This window comes from Neopsephotus bourkii, unplaced genomic scaffold (assembly GCF_033783945.1).
Source record: "Neopsephotus bourkii isolate Nb327-2 ecotype Australia unplaced genomic scaffold, CSIRO-AGI_Nbou_v1 NB_1287, whole genome shotgun sequence".
Lineage (NCBI taxonomy): Eukaryota > Metazoa > Chordata > Aves > Psittaciformes > Psittacidae > Neopsephotus > Neopsephotus bourkii.
In genome coordinates, this window is record NW_026901771.1 from 4,631,693 (window position 1) to 4,655,203 (window position 23,511).

At 46.2% G+C, this 23,511-nt stretch overlaps 1 protein-coding gene across 1 annotated transcript in view; it reads right to left on the reverse strand.

The window, feature by feature from the left end:
- VANGL1 (VANGL planar cell polarity protein 1) overlaps window positions 1-23,511 on the reverse strand; it is a 39,508-nt gene that overhangs the window by 11,931 nt on the left and 4,066 nt on the right. The window contains exons 2-4 of the mRNA XM_061365597.1: window positions 18,701-18,989; window positions 17,226-17,352; window positions 13,954-14,561 (exon numbers count right to left, since the gene is read on the reverse strand). Of these exons, the coding sequence (XP_061221581.1) occupies window positions 13,954-14,561; window positions 17,226-17,352; window positions 18,701-18,783 (818 nt within the window). The 5' untranslated portion in view covers window positions 18,784-18,989. The remainder of the gene's footprint in view (window positions 1-13,953; window positions 14,562-17,225; window positions 17,353-18,700; window positions 18,990-23,511) is intronic.

Here is a 23,511-nt window from a genome sequence, read left to right on the forward strand (position 1 = left end):
GTTTTGTTTTGTTCTAAATGATCATCACCACTACCCTGGAGAAGGCCGTGTCACAGCATGCTGCCAAGAGGGAAAGCAAACAAGCAGACCCCATGGGGTACCTCAGTGGCATTTGGCAGCAGAGTCCTTTACAAACAGTAATGAATTAACTTGTACAGGGCATCCAAGGAAGTGGAGGAGGGGAATACAGGACACAAAGGCAGCAACTGTTGCCAATTCTTTTCTCTCGGAAGGTAAATCAGGAACAGTTTTGCCTGAATGCTTGCTCCTACATGGGATTTTGATACCTCAGGTCTTGCTGTACTCTCTAGCTCATTCTGGCTCTGTATTTGCCTTTTGTGACATGGCTACACCAATACTTTGGCTTTTTTAGGGGATTTCCAGGAAAACAAGCCAATGCCATACTGAAGGAAAGCACAAAGAAAGAAGCTTGCTTATATAATCAAAAAACACTGGCTTTGGGCCCTGCTGGTTTCTAGGAAAAGGGATTTGAGTCTTTTGAATGATGAGGAAGGGTTAGTGAGAAAGAAAATAATGAGGAAAAAAAAAATAAAAGAAAGAGATTGAAGCCACTTCTCGACACCCAAAATTGCCATTGGACATACTAGAGACCATCATTCACATGGTTTTAGCAGCTTTGTGCCTTCCTGCTAAGCTATAAATGTAGCCTGTCACAGTGTCATACCAACCATGATGTAGACACTGCTGATTGTCCAAGGCTTCATGGTTTTGTAACAGATAAAAGTACACATATAGAAAGAGCTGTTTGCTGCCAAAGCACTTACTTGGCTATAGATGCAAATCCTGCATCAGCATACCTAAAATCCACAGGGATAGTCAGAGAGGCCTGATCAGTGCTGTGTTAACTAAAGGCTGAGGAAGCCTGGGGTTATTTAATCCAGTGATTCCAACACAGATGCCACTCCTCCAACAACACTTCTTATTAATGTTCTTCAAAACAGACATAGCATCCGAACAAGCCAAACTCTCTGGGCACACAAAATACATATCACAGCCAGTCAGGAAGCATTGGCACCTCAAAGAGAAGCTGAGCAAGGACTGCATGCAAGAACCTTCCATGGAGAGTCAGCTCTGCCTTCATGGCTCTCTCCAGCCTACAGCTGTATCATGCTTAATCACTGTAAGAGATGCTAAGGTCTCCCGGAGTGCTGAGCTGCTCACCCACAGCACTCTGTACTCCCCTAGCACTGTTGTCAGCTCACACCTGTGCCTCCCCAGAAGCACCTCCTCCCATGAAAACCCCTTTACTTCACATACTCTTTTGCTAGACACAGAGCTGGGACTCGAGCTCCTGGTCCTTCATCACACTTGACTGCTGTTCCAATGCAAAGTCACCAGGACTGAAACCTCAAAACCAGAACTGGAAATAACTGAAACAAAAATGCTTCCCACACCAACACCCCTGCTGGGAACAGTTGCCAAAGGGATTTCTAACATCCTTCTAACAGCCTTGTTACCTGGTCTGGCTACCATAGTGAGGTATGATGCTCAGATGCTCCCCATGCAGCATGGGCACATCAGGGTCGATCTCCTGTAAGCTGACAGAGCACAAGTGATTTGGTACTCACTGTCCTTTCCAAGCAGCACCTTGGAGAAAAGCTCCCAAGAGAACAGAGGTCACAGAGAAGAGCTTTGCAGTGCCAGCAGTAGCACCAATGCCTTAGCTACAGTTTTGTCTTCCCCAGTAAACAGAGCTGGAGTCAGATCTCAGTACAGATGCCAAGACAAGGAACTCCTTCAGCAGCTGTGGCCAAACAAGCAGAGGAGAAAAATGCCTTTTGACTGTCGTAACTACAACAGCATTTCAAGTAGGTAGGGGGAAGAGAACAAGGCCACAGCCCCTAGGAACAGGAAAACCACACTTTCTTGTCAGGCAACCACAACTGAAGTCTCTGCTCAGCTAAGCCAGGGAAGCACAATCCTCACCCTCCCTGCAACAGGCACGGAGTGACCAAGGTGCAGAGAGTTTGTTTTAGATACCCAACTTCTGGCATTTGGTCAGCCTGGGAAGAGAGCTTGCAAGGTCAAACCTTTACTGGAGAAGGGAAGGAAACCTCAGTGCAGTAAAATGAAAGAAGAGGAATTTAAGTGTGCCCCCATCCATCTGAACAGCTATCACATGAATGTTTTAAGTTTAAGGAGAACACCAGCCCAGTTTCTAGGTACAGAGCTCCCCTTTTCTGCCCTGCATGGTCCAAGGCACTGTGCTCACCAACACACACACTCTATGCCAAGTCTCCTGGTTTGTGAGACAAAAACCAGAACCGACATACCAACTAAGCAATAGAGTAGTTAATCACTGATGCAGGAGGGATTTCAACATACAGGTTTTCTGACTGAAAGGCCGAGTCTAGGATTCATTTTCAGGTTGGGGTTTGTCTTTCATAACAGCAGCCTAGCCAAAACCATCCAATATAGGCAAAAGGAAAACAGACCCCGCAAGTCTACCCCTGTATTCTCCATTCTATAGGGAAGATAAGCTCAGAGTAAGGAAATGGGAGCTTTGAAAAGGAGGGTATAACCAAGCTTCAGTGCGAGGAGGGGAGAAATCCACTCCTTTATTTCAAACAACCCAAACAAGCTGCTTATTTAAGCCTCCCTGAAGAACCCTATAAAAGTATTCCCAGGCCAGTACTCAGAAGATGCTGCTACAGAAGTGCAGAAAGCTCAGTTTTAGCAAGCAGCTATAAAACCCCAGTAAACCCACAGGCATGCTCCCACTGAAAATCCCTTTCTAGGAAGCTTCACAGCCTGACAGTTCAGTAAGTTAACTGGGCTTTAAGGTCCCAGCACCTTTATCAGTAGAACTTCAGATGCTGATGAATGCTTTCCCAGCAGCTGCACTGCCCTTGCCTCCACTTCCCACAACTGAAGGTGGAGGTTAGTATCATCAACTAGGACAAAAACCTAAGCTACTAATGGCAATATACAGTGAGGAGGAAGAGGAGGAGAGCACCCAGCACCACACTTCCTCAGCAACACAGTGAACATCTCATTTCACACTACACATTGCCAAGGGAAGCAAACAGCACAAGGACACTTGTTACTATCCCTGACATCATACTCAACAGAGAGAAAATGAAGTAAGAAATCAGCTGCAAAACCCTAACGTGAGTTTTAGAAGCAACGGAGATACCAGAACACTAGAAGAGCTTTCCATGGAGGGCAGGGGACTCTTTTCATAAGGAAAGACTTAAGCTCATGCTGAGCCAAAGCTTCTTTCCAGGTTCACTGTATTCAATTCTAGGATGCCTTACTGCAGTGGGTCAGCCTAGGTAACCAGGAAGGCTGTCTTTACCCCCTCATGGAACAGCAAAGGGGAGTTTGCTAGTATGTGGCAAAGGTAATGCTGCACTGATTGCCTCAGCCCAGCCACTGGGATGGGTACAGGAGCACACAACAAGAGCAGCTTCAGGGGCTGCATCTGAAAGAGCAGCTTGTGAAAGCCTGGACATGAGGCATGCCAAACCTCTCCCCAGAAGGCTGAGGATACCAGCTGCCAGAGAGCAGGCTCCAAAGCAAACCACTAGTATCCTCCTACACCAAGACCACCTCTCCAAGAGGAATACTGTGTGTGTGGGAGCTGTTTTCAAGCACTTACCATGCAGATACCCAGAAGAACCACTAAATCCAAACAGTACAGCTCATGGATTAGCCAGTGGACAACAGCGGCTTTCAGGCACTAACAGCCTGGGCTGGATTTCAACCAGCTCCTCAGACACCAATAACCACATGCAGATGTCCCAACAGCTCTCAAACTAAAGACATCAACTTCACTTTGATCATATATCACACATTCAAACCTTCTGATCAAGCAGAAAGCCAGTCCTTGCTACCAGCACCTCCCTGCCCCAGGGTCTGCTGCAATGCAGAAAAGAAAGATGAGAGCAAAGGAGCCATGTATCTGCTATGTCCCAGACACCCACAGTGAACCAAACCAACGTCTGGCCAGACATCCAACACCACAAGCCCAACCCAGCACCCTCAAGGAGCCAGAAGCAGTTGAAATGGATCTGGAAAGCAGCAGCTACTGGATCCATAACCTAGAGCTCAGAAATTGGGCCTAGTGAATATACTAACTTGTTTATTTAGGAGAAAATAAAAAAAAAAAAACACAACTAAACAACTACCATCTGCTCACACTGAAGCAAAACCAAAGCTGTGAAAGGCTTCCTTCATTTATTGAGCAAATTGGCAGGTTGGGAAGAAAGGCAGTGAGAGAAGAGCACAAAGGCTGCAGCTTTAGTGCAAAGACGATGGTAAGATGCTGATGTTGAGATGCCCCCACAAACCTGGACAGCATGGTAGATACAGGCACACCAGACACACATGGGTGCAGACAGAGCAGGGGCAAGACAGCTTCCTGGGGCACAAGTGTTGCATCCAGTTACCAACAGCCCAAGTAGACTCCATTTGTCTGTACCAACTCAACACAGACCAGGGACCCATTTGAGAGTCAGGGATGCTGCTGCAGTAGATCTTACAGTTAACATCTCCATAGCTGAGCAGACTAAGGCCGAAGAGCCCTGTGGAAGGAGACCTGTATGAACACTGCCAGGGATGAAGCATTCACAACTTCCTTGGGCAGCCTGTTCCAGTGTCTCATTACTCTCACAATGAAGAAACTTCTTCCCCATACCTAAGCTGAACTTCTCCTGTTTCAGTTTCAACCCATCACCTCTTGTCCTATTACTACAGTCCCTAATGAAGAGTCTCTCTCCAGCATCCTTGTAGCCCCCCTTCAGACAATGGAAGCTGCTCTGAGGTCACCAAGCAGCTTCCCTTCTCCAGGCTGAACAGCCCCAGTGTTCTCAGCCTGGCTTCATACAGGAGGTGCTCCAGCCCCTGATTGTTCTCGTGGCCTCCTCTGGACTTGCTCCAACAGTTCCATGTCCTTCTCATGTCGGGGACACCAGAACTCCCACAGCTGGAGATACGACTCTACATCAAGGCCCCAGCAATAAGCTGCCACTCACAATGATAATGCTGTGCCACATCTTGGGCCACCGCTGGTTCCCTTTAGGCCTGCTGGGGACAGGAGAACCAAGGACTTGAGTCTTTGCTATCCTCAAGGCCAGCAGAGGAGCACACTTTAGCAAACAAACATGCACCATCAAGGAGTGCTCCTGCACTGCAATGTACAATCTATCTCCTCATGCAGACAGCAGCATGACTGCTTTCAGTGAAACCATCACTGCCATGAGAGGATGCTGTTCTGCCTCATCTCACCCTTCTTCTGCCACCAGAAGCCTCTGTAACCCTTAAGCAAAGGAAGGACAGTTAAAATGACTGTGGAAAATGAGCTGGGCTAAATAATCCAGGAAGGAAGATACACAAACTATAAAGCTACATAAATAATAGGGAGATATAAATTGCCAGTTCTGCCATTAAGATCCCTGTGCAACCAGACACAACTTCTCTGAGAGGGGTGAGGGAGGATAAGGAAGGATCAGACTATTGACAGGATGGATATTTTTCAGCAGCATTAGTTTAAGAAGTGACATAAATATCATACATGTACATCATTGAGGGTATACTGAGCATTTATGAGGAAGGATTAAAAAGTTGAGGTTACATTTAGCATTTAAGGAGTCTCAAACAAGTCAGAGGGGACAGGACACCACCAGGGTGTGCTTTACCTTCTGAACACAGGAGGGAGGAGCAAGAAAGAGTGCATGCAAGAGTGAAACAGGCCCTTCGTACAGACACATAGGGGATGAAATACCAGGCTTCCCCAAGCCCTAAGCTGCAGGGCACCCATTAGTCTCCAACTCAAGCTTCTACCCCTTCTGCAGCACTTAGAAACCTTGCAGCAGCCAGCAGTATACAGCTGGATTACCACTTCCAGGCCCTGGGAGTTGGCAGTCCATGACAGCAGTGCATTTCCTCTCCCAGCACACATGCATGATATGCCTCTGATTAGTGTGAGCATTAAAAGGAAAAAGAAATCAAAATGCAGGAGCTGGCAGGTATGACAAGAAGTCTGTGAGAAGCCTGCTTTTTCACAAGATAATTTATAACCTGACCATGCATCAAATAAGGCCAGAGTCTTTAGACAGGGAATTCTTCAAGTTACATGAATAGTTATGAAGTAACTAAGGGTGGGGTGGTGGTTTTTTGTTGAGTGTTGTGGGGGTTTTTTAGGTGAAAGCTAAAGGAATGCAACTTCAATTCCAAAGAAACAACAGAAACAAAGTTAAAAGCTTCTCCTGGCAGCAGAACTTCAGTGCTATAATAGGATTTTCCACTTTGCTGCTGCTGCCATGAAATGTCAGTAGCCAGCTCTTGCTCCAACAGCAGCTTTAGCCTCTCCTAGGATCTCTCTCACAACATCTCAGAGCATTATTTCCCTGTGAGCCTACATGGTTAGGCCTGAAGAGGCAGAATCAATGCTCCACACTAGCAGACCTTTGCACACAAAGGAGCATCCGTCTCAACAGTCCAGCATCCCTCCACAAAGCATCCACCACTCCAGCAAGCTTTGCACAAGAGCACTCTCACCCAGCGACCCTACTAACAACGCAGTGGCATGGTCCATGGTTCCAAGCTGAACATCAAAATTCCAGCCCCAACAAGGATGCAGCTGATCCTCCACCAGGACTTTAGGAGCACAAGCTGCAGTTAGCAGCCCACCAACCTCAGCTAAGGTCCTTCCTGCTGTGCCAAGAGCCTGTTCTGCTATCCGATGGGAAACAGCTCTCCCCAAACTGTCAGCTGAGGTCTCCACTTGACCTAAACTGCACAAGGGGAATTTAAGCACAGAGGTTCATTCAAGGTGAGTCAAGTTATAAGGGACAAGAATGCCCTCAGTTTTTGGGGGAACACCTAACCAAAACCCCCTCTTTTATGACTACCCATCTCCCTATTAACTCTTCCTTACTCCTTCAGGGCAGGGTCAGGAATTAGCTTCCAGTTTTCTTGGCCATGACTCAGTTGTGCTGTACAAGAACTATAAATCCACAATTCCTTGCACTTCTACCATGAAGTGAGCCTCCTGCTCTCCCCCAAGGGGCACAGAGCTCACTTCGCTCCTTTGCAGAATACTTGTATTTCATCATTCACCACAAGAAACAGATGTCAAAGGTTGAGGGGGTGGATTTTTACTTTTCCCCCCCAGCATTTGAAGATAAAAGTATCTTCATCGCCACAGAATTTGCTCAGCAGCTGTAGAAAGACCATCTGTGTCTGTGGGTGGTACACACAGGCGCTTTGGAGGGCACTGACAGCAGGGGGAAAGGAATTACATGACAAACCCCTTAAGTGCAGGGTATGCTGGAGCACATGCTGCTCTTGGACTTCTGGGCAGCAGTAATTTCTAAAGGCAAACCAACAAGAAGGGAAATCCCTGCAGATGAAACCAATGGCATTTCCTCTACACCATCTCTTTTGGAAGGATGGAGCCTAGCAGAGCTCCCCATCAGGGAGCAAGTAATACCGTATTAGCAAGAAGGATTAATAATTGACAGCAGGCCCTTCCCTTACATAAAGGCTCGTAAACTTGTAAGTATTAAGTATGCCAAAAATGTGAGCCTGCTCCAGGGTATAACAATCACTTTGTGCCACTCACCACTGCTGCCTGGTGCATCTGCAGGAGCACAATACAACCAGCATCTGGGCTGTGCTCCAGGACACGCAACTCCACAGTGGAAAGCAATGGAGAGGTGGTGTATGCACAAAGGGCATTGGGTGATCAAAGATGAAGATCAAACAAGGAAGGGGAGAGGGGTAAGAAAGATGACCACAAGCACTTTAGTTCCCTGAGTTCTGTCACCTTTATCAAAAGGATGAGCAGCTCTGTGTGTGAAACCATAGAGAAACTCTTCTGAGGTTAAGAAGCCCTAAGCTGAACTTTGCTGGCAACACTGCACCATGTACCACCAAACAGACCCTCATAAACCAGAACAAGACCCCATTCCCATAACTCATCTGGAGTATCAAAGGAGAATGCCCTCTACTCAGCAGGGAACAGCACACGTGTGGTTTTCAGAGGCTACTGGAAAATTCCCTTCTGCAATTCCATGGGTACCCTCATGGCAAGAGCAATCAGGTGAACAGCTCTCTGCAGCACCATCCTCCTGGAGGAGAGGCAGCAGGTACAGACAGGAGGGGGAAAGGAACGGCCTGTGAGTAGGAATGTGGTTGGAAGTCTTTTCCCATCAAGCCATTATCAGTTTGGCCCCAGGCCAGACCTTCCTTCCTTACTCCATGGCATGGGACATCTGCAGGGTGTTAATACTCAACTACCTTTGGCACACAGCTGTGGACAGAGTTCTGCACACTCAGGAATGGGAGCATGAAGAAGCAACAGGGAAATGATGAGTTGCAAAAAGGGAGTTAGAAACACTCAGTTACGTAAAGTGCTGCTGGAAAGACACTGGTCTGACACCTTTCAGTGCTAAAGAAGCTGCTCTGGAGCAGAGCACTCAGTTTCTTCAGGAGCTTTACACATGCAGATGCAATTAGCACCCATTTAGCTGCCAATCCCAGAACTTCTTGGGAGGAGAGATTACTCCATACTAGTGCTCATCAGGTTTTGTGATGGGCAAGGATGGGGGACGCTCACACAAATGCTCATCAGGGTGCCTTGCACTGAGAAAATGCATTCAGAAGCAAGGCTGATTTCACACAGTCTGAAAAGTCGGGAGCCTGTGAAACATGTTATTCTAGAAGCTCCTGTAATCAAGGCAGCAGGAGAGTTAATAAGATGTTTTGCTACAAAACAAGGTAAAAACTCATCAGCTCAATCTCCTTCATCACAGTGTTTGTCACTATGGAAGATGGCGAGGGTTGAAGAAACCCCCAAGGAGAAAGGAGGATCAGCATAACCCTTCTAATCCCTGGGAACACAGACCAAGCAAACTGCACACGGGGTAGAAGAAGAGCACACAAGCCCAGAGTGCCTCCAGCAGGAGGTAGCTGGGCAGGTTCACCACTGCACCAGTGTGCACCAATGCTTGCTCTCCAGCCTGAATGGACAGAGAAACAGCCTATGAGCGCATGGGATCAGTCACACTATGAACAACCAGTTGGACACACATTATGAAGTTCCACAAACCACAAGATTTCAGCAGCTCTTGCCTCAAGAGATCCAGCTTCCTAAACTCATGGTTAAGCTATGCTAGAAATCAAACCAAAGATGTTTGTATGTCATGGAAGCTTTCCTCTTGAGGGGTAGGGAGATTTTAGGCCAGCATAACCTGAAGAGAAGTGTTGATACAACTCCAAGCAAGAGTGCTCTGTGCAGTTGAAATGCTGACTAGGTGATGTTCATTATAAACATTTCACCCTTGAAAAGGGAAAACAGACTTGAGCAATACCTTGTTGTTGCAAGGTCAGATGCTCAGGACCTGCAACTGCAGACTGTAGTATGGAGCAGCTTATTCCTGCTCTTTAGTCCTCCACACACTCCCTCACTAGGGAACACAGGGACACAGACAAGGGAGCTCATCAGACTAGATCAGTAAATACTGACAGCCTAGTTTCATAAGCAGATTTATATATGCTATGTTTTATAAGCCACAGATTCAGTAAATAAAAGACTATCAATCCAAGGCAGACAGGCCAAAAGTAGCATCAGCTTCCACTATGCCATTCCCTTTCAGAGAGCATCAACCAGTTCACCCCCCATCTGCAGAATCTGTACCCTGATTCCAAAGGCATACAGAGGCCTCCCCACTTGCTCCACAGCCATCTGGTTCATAAAGGCAAGCCCATGCCAGGAAGGACAGAAAAGCAGACTGAAGCTCTTAGTACTTCATAGAGCCCAACACATGATGAACTACTGTGACTCTGCTCCTCATATCCCTACTGCAAGGATGAGCTAAAGGAAGAAAGACCCACTCTCAGTCATTTCTAACATCAGAAAAACAAGCCTATATTGGAGCCCAACATTCAGCCTATGTGCAAGATCAGTAATCACTGCATGTGTTTGAAACCATTCATCTTGAGTTGTCTAGATTAGCAAAGCTGTAGGGGAAGGAAAGTATTCACTGGAGAGGAAGGGAGTACTACAGGAAAAGAGGGGTTTCTCCATCAAGATCCTTCCTACATAGTTTCTGAGCCATCCAGAAGGTACTGAACTGTAGATAACAGGTGCCACCAGTGTCCTATCCATAGGGACAAACCAAAGCCTCAGGTGCAAAACCAAGCCTCAGCTCACAAAACTAGCAGCCTTTCAATTGAAAGGTCATCTACTGTTGCTCTCCACCACCTTTGTTCCCCTTTGCTGGTGCTTTCAAAAGCCTCACTGGAACTCCCACCCAACCACGTGCTTTTTCCCAGGCTTGAGCTTTCTGGTGTCTCTTCTATTCCCTGCTCTTCACCCATGTACCACCATACAGCATTCCCTCTGCATGGTAAACCTTCCTATCAGGCACAGCAGTGAGCTGAGACTTGGCACCCCATTCACTGGGACTCCAACATAATTTTTACCTCCCCCTTCCAGCTCCTGAATGGATGCCAAAGGGAACACTCGTTTTGGCAGTCCAAGTCTCCCAGATGAAGAGTTACAGCCAAAGTGCTGGGGGTGGGACCAAGGCAGCCTATTAAAAAGTTGATTATAATAAGAATTTGGGGAGCTACTTCCAAATATGCTTACCCTCCCGGACCTAGGGCCCTCGGGGGTGGAGTGGAATCCCTAACTCAGCATTTTCAGCTTCTTTACTGGGTTTGGAGCCAGGGTGGGTGGAAAATCCTGTCTGCACCCTGCCTGGCATAACCATGGGTTTCCAGAAGAGTGGCAGAGCTATTGTCTTCTTCCTTTTTCCTCTAGAAAGCCTGTTGTGCTCATGCTTCCATAGTCCCCTCTGCCTCATCAGAAAAGACCTAGAATTTGAAAGCTTCTACCTTGGACTAAAAGGGTCAATATCAGCAATTTTCCTGTGGAAAATCCAGAGGTACTCCAAGCAGCAACACTGATAAGATGCCACAAGAGCCTTCTCCCCACCAGCTTCTCTGGAGCACACTGGACTGTTGAGGAAGATGAACTCCATGAATAGCCAGGGAGGAAAACTTTGAGATATCTGAGAGCATAAAGAGGACAAAAGGCTGGACTGAGGTTGTGATTTCAGGAGGCAGTCAGTTTGCTATACCTGTTAAAGCATGCTTCCTCCTGCCAGGTGTCAGCCCACAAACCCTTTTTAAGACCCCTTTAAAAGGGTAGGGGTGAGGCTAGCATGCATGGTGGTGAATGGAGAGGCCAGAGGCAGCAACAAGTAGTATATACATAGTCCATCATAACTATCCCTGCTTCTCCAGTCTTTCCAACTAATCCAAACTGTCCTTGCATGCCTCTCATCAGCAGACCTCCCATTCCAGCCCCATCCCTCAGCCAGAGTCAACCAGAGGCTAAATGCAGCCCCTTGTGACCTGCACTGACAAGTCACTAACAAGCAGGTCAATATCTGTATGGAAACTTGGCAATATTATACTCAAAGATGTTCCAAAGTTCCCTAATTCCCCAAGTAACTCCTTTGCTTATATCAAGACAGAGAGAGAATGAACTGTCCCTTTGAGGGGAGGCACCTGGCTACTGATCAGACCTACAGTTTTACCTTTACATTAGTAAAGATGGAAAGATGCACAGGCTTCAAAACACGCATCAATTTACTTAATCCTCGCCTGTGAGAAGCTAAAGGAAAAAGCAACACCAGTTTACCATTACTACACCCACTTGATGAGACCCTCCTGCAGCACAAGACACTGAAGCATCTGTTTGCTGCATGGTGTGGATTCAATATGCCAAATGAAATTTCAGTCAGCTTGCCAACAAATGAGAGGCTATTAATTTCCACATGTCTGATTTCACCCTGGATCTTACAACTTTTCACTGCCCTCACATCACCCAAGCCATGTGCAGACCTTGCTGCAAAGAGAAGTGGAGAGAACACTCTAACACATATGCTATTACATATTTAGGCCCTGGTTCTCGAGCAAATTCTTTGCTTTCGATGGCAAGCCAGGCATGCAGATGCAGAGCATCTTCATTCCTCTAAACACAAACCACAATCTACCACCAAACAACCAGCAAATTCTCTCAAACCAAACCTGCAGTGTTGTATATATATAGATATATATACATACACATATATATATGTGTGCGTGTGTATATACATACATATATGCATACATGTACTGAACTTCCTGTGCAGCATTCACTTATAAGAACTGCCCTGGCACACCTCAAGGCACAAAGCTGTGGCACAGAGGAACTCTGGTAGTTATCTCTCCATGTCCATAGTTTTAAAGGTTATGCTGGAACCGTCACTTATCACAGAGGAATTTTTAACTTAATGTTTAATAAATCAAAGGTTTCACAAGAAAACCAACAGAGATCAGTCCATTATTTTAAACCCTGAAGGTGACCTTTCATTAAGTCAATGGGAACACTCCCGTTACAGAAGAGGGACTCTTCATATTTTACAGAGAAGGAAAATACAGCAGGGTCCACACCTAATTCACCCAAAAAGCTTTGAGTTCTTCCATTAAGCCACAAACAACATTCAGGAATCAACTCCCAGCCTTGAGCTTCAACCACTAAATCTGCTTCAAAGCAATTCCATTACTAAGCTAGTGGCTGCAGGAGACCATTCCTACATCCAATTAAACCAGCAGACACTAATCTCTCCATCTGCAACAGATACACATGCCATAGGGGTCTGGACAGGATAAACAGAACAGCCGTTTAAGTGCACATACAGTCTGGGGAATCGTCTTCAGTGCTCAGTGGCACAGGAACCAAGAGATTTCTAGACACAGGAACTAAGCAGATTGAGACATTTGTCCTTTCTTGTAGCTTTGCTGAGGGAAGCATTAACCCCAGCAGGAAGGTGGAAGCAAGCATGCATCATACCTACAGACATTGCACAAAGATTCCCAGATACAGCTGACCCAGCAAACCAATCCATACCTACAGCAAAAAGGGCATCACACTACAAAACCAAACCAGAAAGAGAGCTGCCAAAAAAAAAAAAAGCACCTATGTATGCCTCAGTACTCATTAAAAGTATTATTCCTAAATGCCTGAAGTGTTGGGAGATTTTGGTTGTATCAAGGCAACTGCTTCAGCGGGGCTAAATGCTATTTCCCTCAAGCCAACACAAAACTGAAGAGCTTAGGAAAAATAAGAGTCCCCAGTGACTGGAAGCAGCTTTCAAATCCCCCAGTGTGGCTAAGCCCTTGAGGGCAGCCTGTCACAGCAACAGGCTTCAGAGCACGAACATCTGAACGCAAGCATTTCAACCAGCTGCAAAAGGCACACACAAGATCCAAACAACAGTGCTTGATCCAACCCAAAGGATGTTTATCCTAGTCAGGTCTAGTGGAAAGTGTCCCTGCCCGTGGCAGGGGTTTGGAACTAGATGAGCTTTAAGGTCCCTTCCAACCTAAACCATTCTATAAGCTCCTCTTGGATGCACAGGGCAGTGAGGACAAATGGATGTTTTCACCAGCATCACGGTTACTGAATGCTTTCTCACTCAGGACCACTTCTTCCTTCAGCCCCTGCCACATAGGCTGGCCTGCTGTCAGGCTGCTAGAGGACTGATGCTCTGCATGGCCCGAAGGGCTGCTTTCAAAGCAGTGCCAGGCCTGTAGAGTCAAAGAGCTACACAAGGAGACCTCTCCCCTCCAACAGGGAGATAAGAAGCCCAGAGAAAGATCTGAAAGATCTCATCAGGCTTAGCCCATTGACCAGCCTAAAGTTATGTCGACTGTTCTTTTACAGACATGCACAGGACTCCTGAAGCAAGAACATCCCCTCCCTACTCACAGAGGGGAAGAGAGGCTCAGTTTGGTAACTTTGGAGAGGCTCTAGGACTGCTCTGGGGAAGATTCAGAAACCAGCAATATCACGTGTTCAAAAGCACTTGATGCTTCACGCTACAGCACAGCCACACTTATACACACCACTGCACTTCAAGGGCTTGTACCTACCTCAAGTGCCCCAAGCTGTAGTATCGTGACTCCCCATCCGTTGACCGGACCACCTTGACAGCGAACATGGGCTGCAGCTGCCGTAGCTCCAGCAGCACAATGGCCAGGTAATGAATGAAGAGCAGAGCATCCACCAGCGACACGGCGTACTGCACTATGCCCTGGTAGTTGGTGTCTTTCGAGTCCAAGATGCGAACGCCGTAAAAGAGCCAGTAGGAAAACACAAAAAGGAAGATGAGGACCAACAGAAGGGCCCGAAACACAAACACCCTGGGGATATCTGCCTTAGGCTGGCGGAAAAACAGAGCCCAGGTCCCAATCAGGAGAATGAGGAGTTTAAACGCCACAGAGATGAACAGTCCCTCACAGACAGTACCACACGGCTCCAGATCATCCCGCCACAGGATCTGGGGTAACAGAATGAAGGCGATGGGGGTAAGGAAGACAAGGAGTCCGAGAACAGCTGCCACTGTTAAGCCCAGGTAACGTTTGCAGTCCAACCCAACGCTGTCCTCCAGATCCTTACTGATCCGGGCAATGTCCTCCTGGGAAATACTGTGCTCAGAGGTGCCTGTGATTGCTGTTGTGGTCTCACCCCAGTTGTCATCCTGAGGGACGAAGAGATAAAGAAAAATCGTACTGAAACAATTAGGTTATTCCTTCCAGGTCTTCCATTTCTCTTGCCTGGAAACAGACTCGAGTCCCAGACAAACACAGCAAAAGCAACACCTTCAATATACTCAATAATCAACCATGAAAATGAACAAAGCTTTGGAAACAACAGCAACTTGTCCAAACCAGTGACTATACGCATTAGGTGTTTAAAAGCCTGTAAGTGTAGAGCAGGTAGCTCAGCTTGCTATGCCACTCACTGTACCCCAGAGGTACCTCTTCCAGCACATTTAACCAGTAATAACCACGTAACTCTTGGAAACTGGAGTAATCATCAGTTCCCATGTGCAGGGCAAGGACTAGCACTGTTCCAGCCCACAAATTCCATGGTGCAAGTACACCACAGAAGCACCTGGAAGGGAAATCATCATTTTAGTTGTTGTTGCACAATCAAAAACATGTCCACACATTATTTTCTCATCCGTAACAGAAGCAAGTTCCTCCACTTTGTTTTCTTTTACTATCCTCTATGGTTGTGCTGCCCTCAATAATTGCTGCCATTCTAATAGAAGTTGAATTAAAACAACAAATAGTGGTCACAGAGGATATTTTCAGGTATGGGGCTTTAAATGTAGAAGATCCTAGACTACCAATGATATTAGTGTCCATTACACTGTCAGAAGCCACTCTGCCACAAAGCAGCTTACTTGAAATGCAATCACCATATAGTCAAGCTTCAGATTACATTATGTTTTTCAAAAGCCTCATTTCTTTCCTAGCTAGTACCAGAGCCAGTTCTCCCATCCCACAATACCTCCAATTGCTTCTTCCTGGTGCTGGCATGGCCAAAGAGTTACACTGACATGTATGGATTTGACTCAGAGCTGCTGCTGGAGTGACTCATGAACGTGAAGTCTCCTGATGGTTCCCACAAATACACACCAAACAGCAGCAATACATGCACTTTGTTGCTTGGCACCTTTGCAGCTGCAAATACTCATTCAGAAGCAGGTGTTTTACTCCTTCTCCTACCCTTCTGTGTCCATCTTACTGCAGTGTATCATTAATAGGATTTACACCTTCCCCAGACTTCTGCAGCTAAACGTACTGATGGAACTTGTTATAAAGAAAGAGGCATTATTTTAAACTTTTATTCACTTCTTTAAAAGCATTAGAGGAAAGAGTCTTCAAGTATCTTTGGGAAAGGAGTTGACAGAGGCAGCACAACTACTCTGAACAACTCCAGGGATTTAACTTCTAATGCACTCCAAGACATGAATACCTCCCATGCCTAGAGCAGTAGGGTTTTCAGACAGACCAACCACAAGCAGTCCACATCTTGAATTAATGAGGGGTTTTTCTGAGTCCCTTCTCACCAAAACAGAGGCCCCAGAAGAGAGATGTGCATTGTAGTATGTCCTGAAAGGCAGCATATTCCTATCACATTTCCCTCTTCACCAGTGTCTCCAGTAAAGCAACCTAAGCATTTCAACTGTTTCATGTTTATGCATGAAATAGCTCTGCATAGTTTCCTCCATTTGATGAGCTGAGAAACTGTGCAGAAGAGAGAAGGGACAGAAACACCACAGCAGCTTAAGGCTATAGCTCAGAAGACAACAGGCAACTTTCACCCTCAGCTCTTCCTACTTGAAGTGCCAAAAGCAAAACAAATATGCAGTTGTATGGAAATAAGAGTCTAAATCTGCAGGGGGACAAAGTTGTTGGACCCAGTCCAGGACACCTTGCTCCTCAGTAGAAAAGTCTTGCTCATGCATCAACTTATTTTGCTTTGGCTTTAATTCACATTGAGGAGGTCTGCATGAAAACAAGGGCTTAAGAATTCACCAGTGCCTTTAGATCTATTTGAAGCAATAGCCAGGACTCATTAAAACAACCATTTGATTACAGATAAATGGCAGTACATGAAGTGAGCCCACCTGAGCTACACAAATAGTGTTACAAGTACTACCATACACAGTTTGGAAACTGGGCATCAGTTACTCTGGGTGTATTTGAAAGGGCAGAAGTGGAGCTCCACAGCCAAGTATTACACAACCCAAATCCAGCCCAGGAGGCACTGAAACATCTTTCATCCTATGTGATCTTTTGAAAACGAACATGCACCTTCACATCAATTGCTACAGCAGAAAGAATACCAGATCTATCCCAGGTGCAATCCAAACCTAGCATTATTCCATTCTTTATTTAACCATTTTAGACTGACTTCACCCTCCTTCACAGCTATTTTGTATTAGTTTTACATTTCTTGCTTTCTTTCCCTACTGGGATCGTGATCATAACATGCTTTACATGATTACCTACAGCAAATCCTGCTTAAAACCCCCCATATACAGGTAAAAGGGTTGATCTGAATAATGCACAGTGAGATGATGGAAAGAGGTATTTCTACAGAGCTTGGCAGATGACACGCTGGAGACAGAGGCAAATTGGTGCCACAGGAATAGCCGTATCAGCTCTAGTGCTGTCAAAAATAATGCTCTCAGAAAAAAGAGATCATGGCTTTATGCATGAATCAACGGCATCCACAAGTAGTGATTTAGTAACAGCATGCAAGCAACTCTTTTCCTACTCATGTGCCAGTAAGTCACATGCTCTGTTCCAGAAGCCACACTCTACATTTGAGTTTACTCCCTCCTTACCTGGCCCTCCTCTGCCCGAGAGGCGTCGTTCCCAAGCAGTGGCTCTGCAGGAGGTGTCTGGATGGTGACGGACTTCTCAGAGCGGCTCCCATCTTTGCTCCGTGGCGATTTGTGCCTGTCCCGGCTCCTTTTCCAAACACAGCAAGAGGAGAACAAAGTTACCACATACCCTCTCTGTGACTGGAGAGGGAAGCAGAGGCGGCAGGATACATCCCCATCACCTCATCTCCTCTTAAAACAGCTTCCACTATTGCTGTGCTTGAAAGGGAAGCTTGCATCCTCCAAGCAACTCCAGATTAACTGCTCTACACAGCTCTCCATCACCAATAAAGTGTCATCTCAGAGGGCTGTACACAATTAATACAAGGAACTAATAGCAACAGCTTTCATTCCTGCAACACAGTCTCGTCAATTAGGATCTTAACATTGGAGGACAACCGGTGAGGTTTATCTCCACTGGTTAATAACCTTCAGTTAACATTATACAAAGCAAGAACATTCAAGGGTACCAGAGTACACCTGTAGACCTCATGGCTTCTCCTTTGAGATTGGTGGGATTTAACTCATCTTGACACAACCTGCCCACTAACATTTTCCTCTGATTTTTATGTTGTATCTCTACACATGGCATGCTAAGCTTCAAAGGGCAATCCATGGGGGTAGGGGTGTTAAAGAAGGGAAAAAGGCGAACAAGAGATGTTTTACTCAACAGCTGGACTGCAAGCGGAGACTTCATCTCATGGAAGAAGTCTTCTTCCAACCACACAAAGTAATTGCCTCTGAAATGCAAAGTTCGCCTTTGGATGAAGTTCTAAGTTGCAAAGTGGCACACATTTTGCACATAAAACTAATGATGATGCAAGAAAAAAAGAAGGAATAATGTTTCCAAGTAACCAGAAGTTTCAGAGCAAAATGCTTTTGAGGCTGCTGACCTACCACAGAGAGGACCTGTTATGCAAGTTCACAAAAGCCCAACTTCTAATCCAATCAGTGCTGATAAAGCACTTGTTGCGGACTCAAGTACCACTCAAATTCTATTAAAACACCCCAACACATCCACACAGATCAGCCAGAAAGACTGTGAAGAGAGATAGGAAACCTTATTATTACACAGGAAAGAAATGGCATTGGGAGAGAAAACAACTGGCAGTTACAGTTTAGGAGTCTGACATGTCTTCTCTCCAGAGACTCCTCATCCCTCATGCTTCAGGAGTGGACTTAAATGATCTTTTCCTTTTGCTGGTGCTATCCCAACTTTTATGGCCATTCATGGCTCCAACATGCATCCAACCAATTGATGATCATTAAATCAGCAGCATTATTGCTTCCAGTCTCCATACTGGTTTCCTTATGAGAACTCTCCATATGTATCTCCTCCAGAGCTGTGGCCTCACTGATTTCATCCTGGCTTACAATTTTTTTCCATGGGAAATGTCCTAGCTTAAAGCAGTAATTATAAATGAACATTTTCTTACCCTTGTCTGTGGGCTTTTTTGGAGTGACCTGAGTAGTGGGAGTATCCCGAATATGTCGATTCTGTATCCATTGCAGCAGACATGGGGTCTACACAAAGGGGCACAGATTTTTCCTTAGAAGATGAATTCCTGGTGCTCCTGAGGCAGAGTCCGTGGTAAAAGTGCTTTCCTGGGTACTCTTGGCTTCCCAGTCATCAGTGAGGTCTGGTCCTCAGAGTGAGTGAGCTTCACTTACAAGGAAACCAATCAGAAGGCATGGGAGGAGGGTGCTCAGCTCCTCATGATTGACCTAAGGAAAGGGAAACATGGAAGTGCACTCTAAGCAAAGCAAGACATCATTCCTGCTGCATCAATTCCCTCAACCTGCCACAAGCCACCACTCATCACACTGTGCCCAGTTCACAAGCTTGTCCTGGTTTATCATAGAATAGTGAGGGTTGGAAAGGATCTTAAGATCATCTAGTTCCAGCCCCCCTGCTATCTCTCTTTCCAGCCAAGTGAAATATATGGATTTGTAGAGCTTTAAATAAACTGACTGCTTTGCAAAGTCTAGCCTATTCATCTAAAAACCCATTAGAAATATCATAACCATCTGAAAAAGTGACTTGGAGAAGACCTAGCATCCTACATACGGAAATTCACCCCCAGGAAATGCACAGGGCTAGACTTCCACACTCCCATCTCTTCACCCGTGTAACACACAACCCAAATACCCCCAGATTCAGAACAGCAGCATTCCAGCCTATATACAGCAGGAAGGCATGGGGGTGAGGGTGACTTTCCTAGGAAAAATGCACGAGAGGATCAGACCACCGTGCCTGAACCTGCTTTGTTTTCACAACTGCAAGGTGTGCCCATTTTTTGCAAGCATACAATCGATGGTACCATGAGCACCTCCCTTTCTTTGCAACCTTTGCCTCCAGAAGCTAATCTGGGCCCTGGAGAATTGAATTTTATTAGGAATTGTATCTATATATACACATACTAAGAACACTGGGGAGAGCTGATTAGAGATCACATCTAGCTTATATGGGCCAACACTTCTTACATTGTAGTTCCATTTGGAACAGAAGCTTATGTCCCATTGATAAAGGGCAGAATAGGGTCATGTTTTTTGGAACAGAAGCAGTGCAACACCAGAACAATTCCTAATAGTAACATGTCAAAAATCTCTGACCCCTGTGGGGAAGAAAGGGAGACATCATTCCACTTTCCAAACCCACATCCTAAGTTAGGTGAGAAGAGAAATGGAAAGGAAGGGAGTTAGTTACTGCTTTGGGGAAACACATGCAAATGGTGAAGAGGGAGGGGTAGCAGCTATGGACCAGGTACCTTGGCACAGCCCAGTGTTTGGCATGCAGGAGCCCTCTCACATGCCTCCTGCCCAGCCCACACAGGACTACAGCCATGCCATACACTCAGAGCAGGCAAAAGACTGCCTGAAAAACCGAACTAGATTCCCTGCATTGTCTTCTGTACACAGCAGTTTTAAAAGCTGTTAGCAACAGAACAGTCAAACACTGCTTTCAGCCCTCTCCCTCCCCAAGCGCAGAGGGACAGCAACAGAAATCAGGCTTTATACTTGGCTGACTATTCTTTCCAGCCATAGATTCCTCCACTAACACCTCCAGAAAAGCCTGTAACTGAGCAAGCTGTGCCAAGGAACGAAGCCTTTTCCCCACAGGGTTCCTTGGCTGGCAGTGCAACCTGCAAACCAAGAAGTGTTCATGCTGTATTGGGAGCTGCAGGTATTTACACAACACTTGGGCTTGCCAGGGCTTTTGGAAAGGAGAAGGCAGGAGGGACCTTCCGCATACAGGGATACCCAAGCTCTAAACACGTATCTTGCCTCAAGAAAGCTCTTTAAAGGCAGCAGAGAATACAGGACAAATAAGGACAGGAACAGGGAGGGGGAGAATGAGGGTGGATTTAAACAAAGCAAGACATAAAGCCAAGGTACAGCACAGCTTGGAAAATGGCATCATTCCTGTAACAGGAATAAACCTTCCCCAGCCTGGGACACATGATGTTAACACTTGTTAAACTCTCCAGACTTGCACACAGCCTGGAACTTATGGCTCCAGCAATAGGCTGGGACTCACTAAAGCTGCCTTTTACTTCTGTCCTGCTATGCGACCACAGGAAAACCCTTCCTCTGCGTCTGTCCTTCTCCAATAAATGGAGGTAAGGCCACACCATCACTCCCCATTCAAAAACCACTGATACCACCAGAGAAGATGGCTACACAACCTTGCAATCATTAGGCATTTATAAACCAGAAACACCCTGTTGAACAAAAGGTGGTAACAAGTATTAAAGGCTTAAATCAGTGACTGTGATGTTACTGGAGTCCCTTTGAGAACAAGCCACTGTCTTCACAAGTACGTACCACCACATTACAGGAACAGGAAAAGCAAGGATTGCTGCCAGCATACATATATCAGGAAGGGTTATGTATTTTTACTGGGCTTCTAGGAAAGTACCAACTCTCAGCCTTCTCCTGTAACCACATGAAAGAATTTCTCCCCAGCTCTCAGATAGAAGAATCAGGGGCTGGGTACAGAGCTCCTCTTCCTGACCCCTCTAACCAGCATAGGGTTAGAGCACATTCCAGCAGGTAGAGGCTCCTGTGGAAACAGCCTAGACAGGAACCATGGACAAGCAGTACCCATTTGAAGGTGGATGAAGCCAGGCAGTGCTGGACACCAGGCGGAGAAAGCAAACTCCAGCACTGGAATGTCAGGGCAGGCTGGATCACGCCAACTTTCATTTTCCGTGTAAAAAAGAGCAGCGGCTTTGACACAGCTCTGTGAAAAGTCAACAAGGCAGCCCTAAAAAACATTGAGTATCCTGTGTTGTTGCACCACTGCCTTGCCCCAGCTGCAAGATAACACAGATATTCCTGCCAAGACAGTTCCAGGGCTGCTTGCAATACAATACTTCTGTCCAGCTTCAAGTGGAAACAGCAGAAAACCACTCATTGGTGCCTAACTGAGGCTGATTGTCAACAAAGCTTCCTAGAACTGGCCAGCAAAGGATAGCATGGGCTAGACACCACTCCCAGTATGAATAGAATGAGATGATGAGACCAAGGAGGGAGGAGCACAGTCCAAACACACACTCCTCATAGCCAAGCCAAGCAGATTACCTACCTCCAGGTCTATTTTACAACAGGAAGGAGACTAGCTTTACCCCAGAAAAGCTTCTGGAACTGCTGGGGAAAAGGTAGGGAGGAGACCAAGAGACAACTAACATGCTAGGCTACACCTCTGACTTGCAGTTCTTTCAATGGCATAGGCAGAAGTCAATGCTGGATTGGCCACCACCCCAACAGTGCCCATCACTGGAGCCTGAGCAAAGCTAGAGAAAACAAGCTGTACAGATATGGTGTTATGAAGGATACACAGACTAAGCACAGTCTTTAAATATCTCCAGTACTACATCACTTCTAGTGATAATTCTTACTCTTTCCTCTAAAGCAAGGGCAACTGTGCTGGGTAAAGAAAAAGCCCCATCATTTGGGACCTCATCCCTCCACAAACAAGTGTGACTAGACAGCTCAAGTTAGCCAGTTGAAACAGCTTCACAAAAGATCATTACATCTCTCAGGACACCACCTGAAGGCACGGTCTGTTGCAGAGCTTCTGGCCCTGTGTGAAAGGAAGCTGCTTAAGCCCGAGGGTACAGTTGCACCATATTGCAGCACTGGAGTAAGTAGCTTCCACCTCCACAGCACGGTTCACCACCCTCGGTTGTGTCAACACAATTCAAAAGCAAGCAAACAGCACTGCTGGAAAACAGAACACAACAAAACATCCCTTGGCTCCCCCTCGCCACGCTTTTGTCTTGCAGCCTTTCTGTGACCTAGTTCACAGCACAGACCCAAACAGCAAATCCAACCCCAGGGTGAAGAGCAGTGCAACTAACAGCCAGAGGGGAGATGGGAATGCCTCCTCCACTCCAACCACCACCATTGTGTAACTGCACACCCAGCACACTGCTCCCAGTAGGCTGGCACTCTCACTCTGCCTTTCCCTTACTCACCAGTGATGGAAGGATGCTAGATGGAAAACAATGCTAAGGATGCCCCAAAGGAAATTTCTGGGACCTTACTCTGGAAGAGGGAATGGCTGCATCCTGCAAAGCAGTGGGGAAATGCCCCTCAATAACACACAGATCACTGTAATTAGTTTCTCCACAGCTCATTGTAACTCCCCCTTTTCATATGCTCATAAATCTCCAAAAAGACTTCTTTTGAATCGCTATTTTCCATGCTGGGAGCCCAATCCCATTTCCAATGAAGTTCGCTTTGTGATCGTCTTCAAGAGAGCACACTTTGGCTCCCAGCCCAAGGGAAATTTAAAAGACCAAGTTACATCTTTAAATGAAAGAGGGCAAACACAAACGAGCACTCTTTTACATCCCATGCTTTCTTAATGGCTTTTCCCCTGTGAAGTTGAGGCAAATAACTGCAAAGCAGCTCAGCTTTGAAATCTCTACAGCTTCAGTCTTACTTTGTTTAAAACTTGCTCTGATTTAAAGTCCATTTACCAGTTGGCTCATGAAGTTATATTGGAAGTGCCATCTGGAGCACAAGCAGCCACAAGTTTCTGCAAGGATGTCCTCAGCTCCATATGCCATCAGCCTCGTTTCTTTCTTTAGCAAAAAGAAGAGCTTTACAAATTAAACATGCAGAACCCCAAGGGCCAAGCTATGGGATAGAATCATAGGATCAGCTTGGTTGGAAAAGACAGTTAAGACCATCAAGTCCAACCGTTCCCCAGCACTGCCAAGGTCACCACTAACCCCTG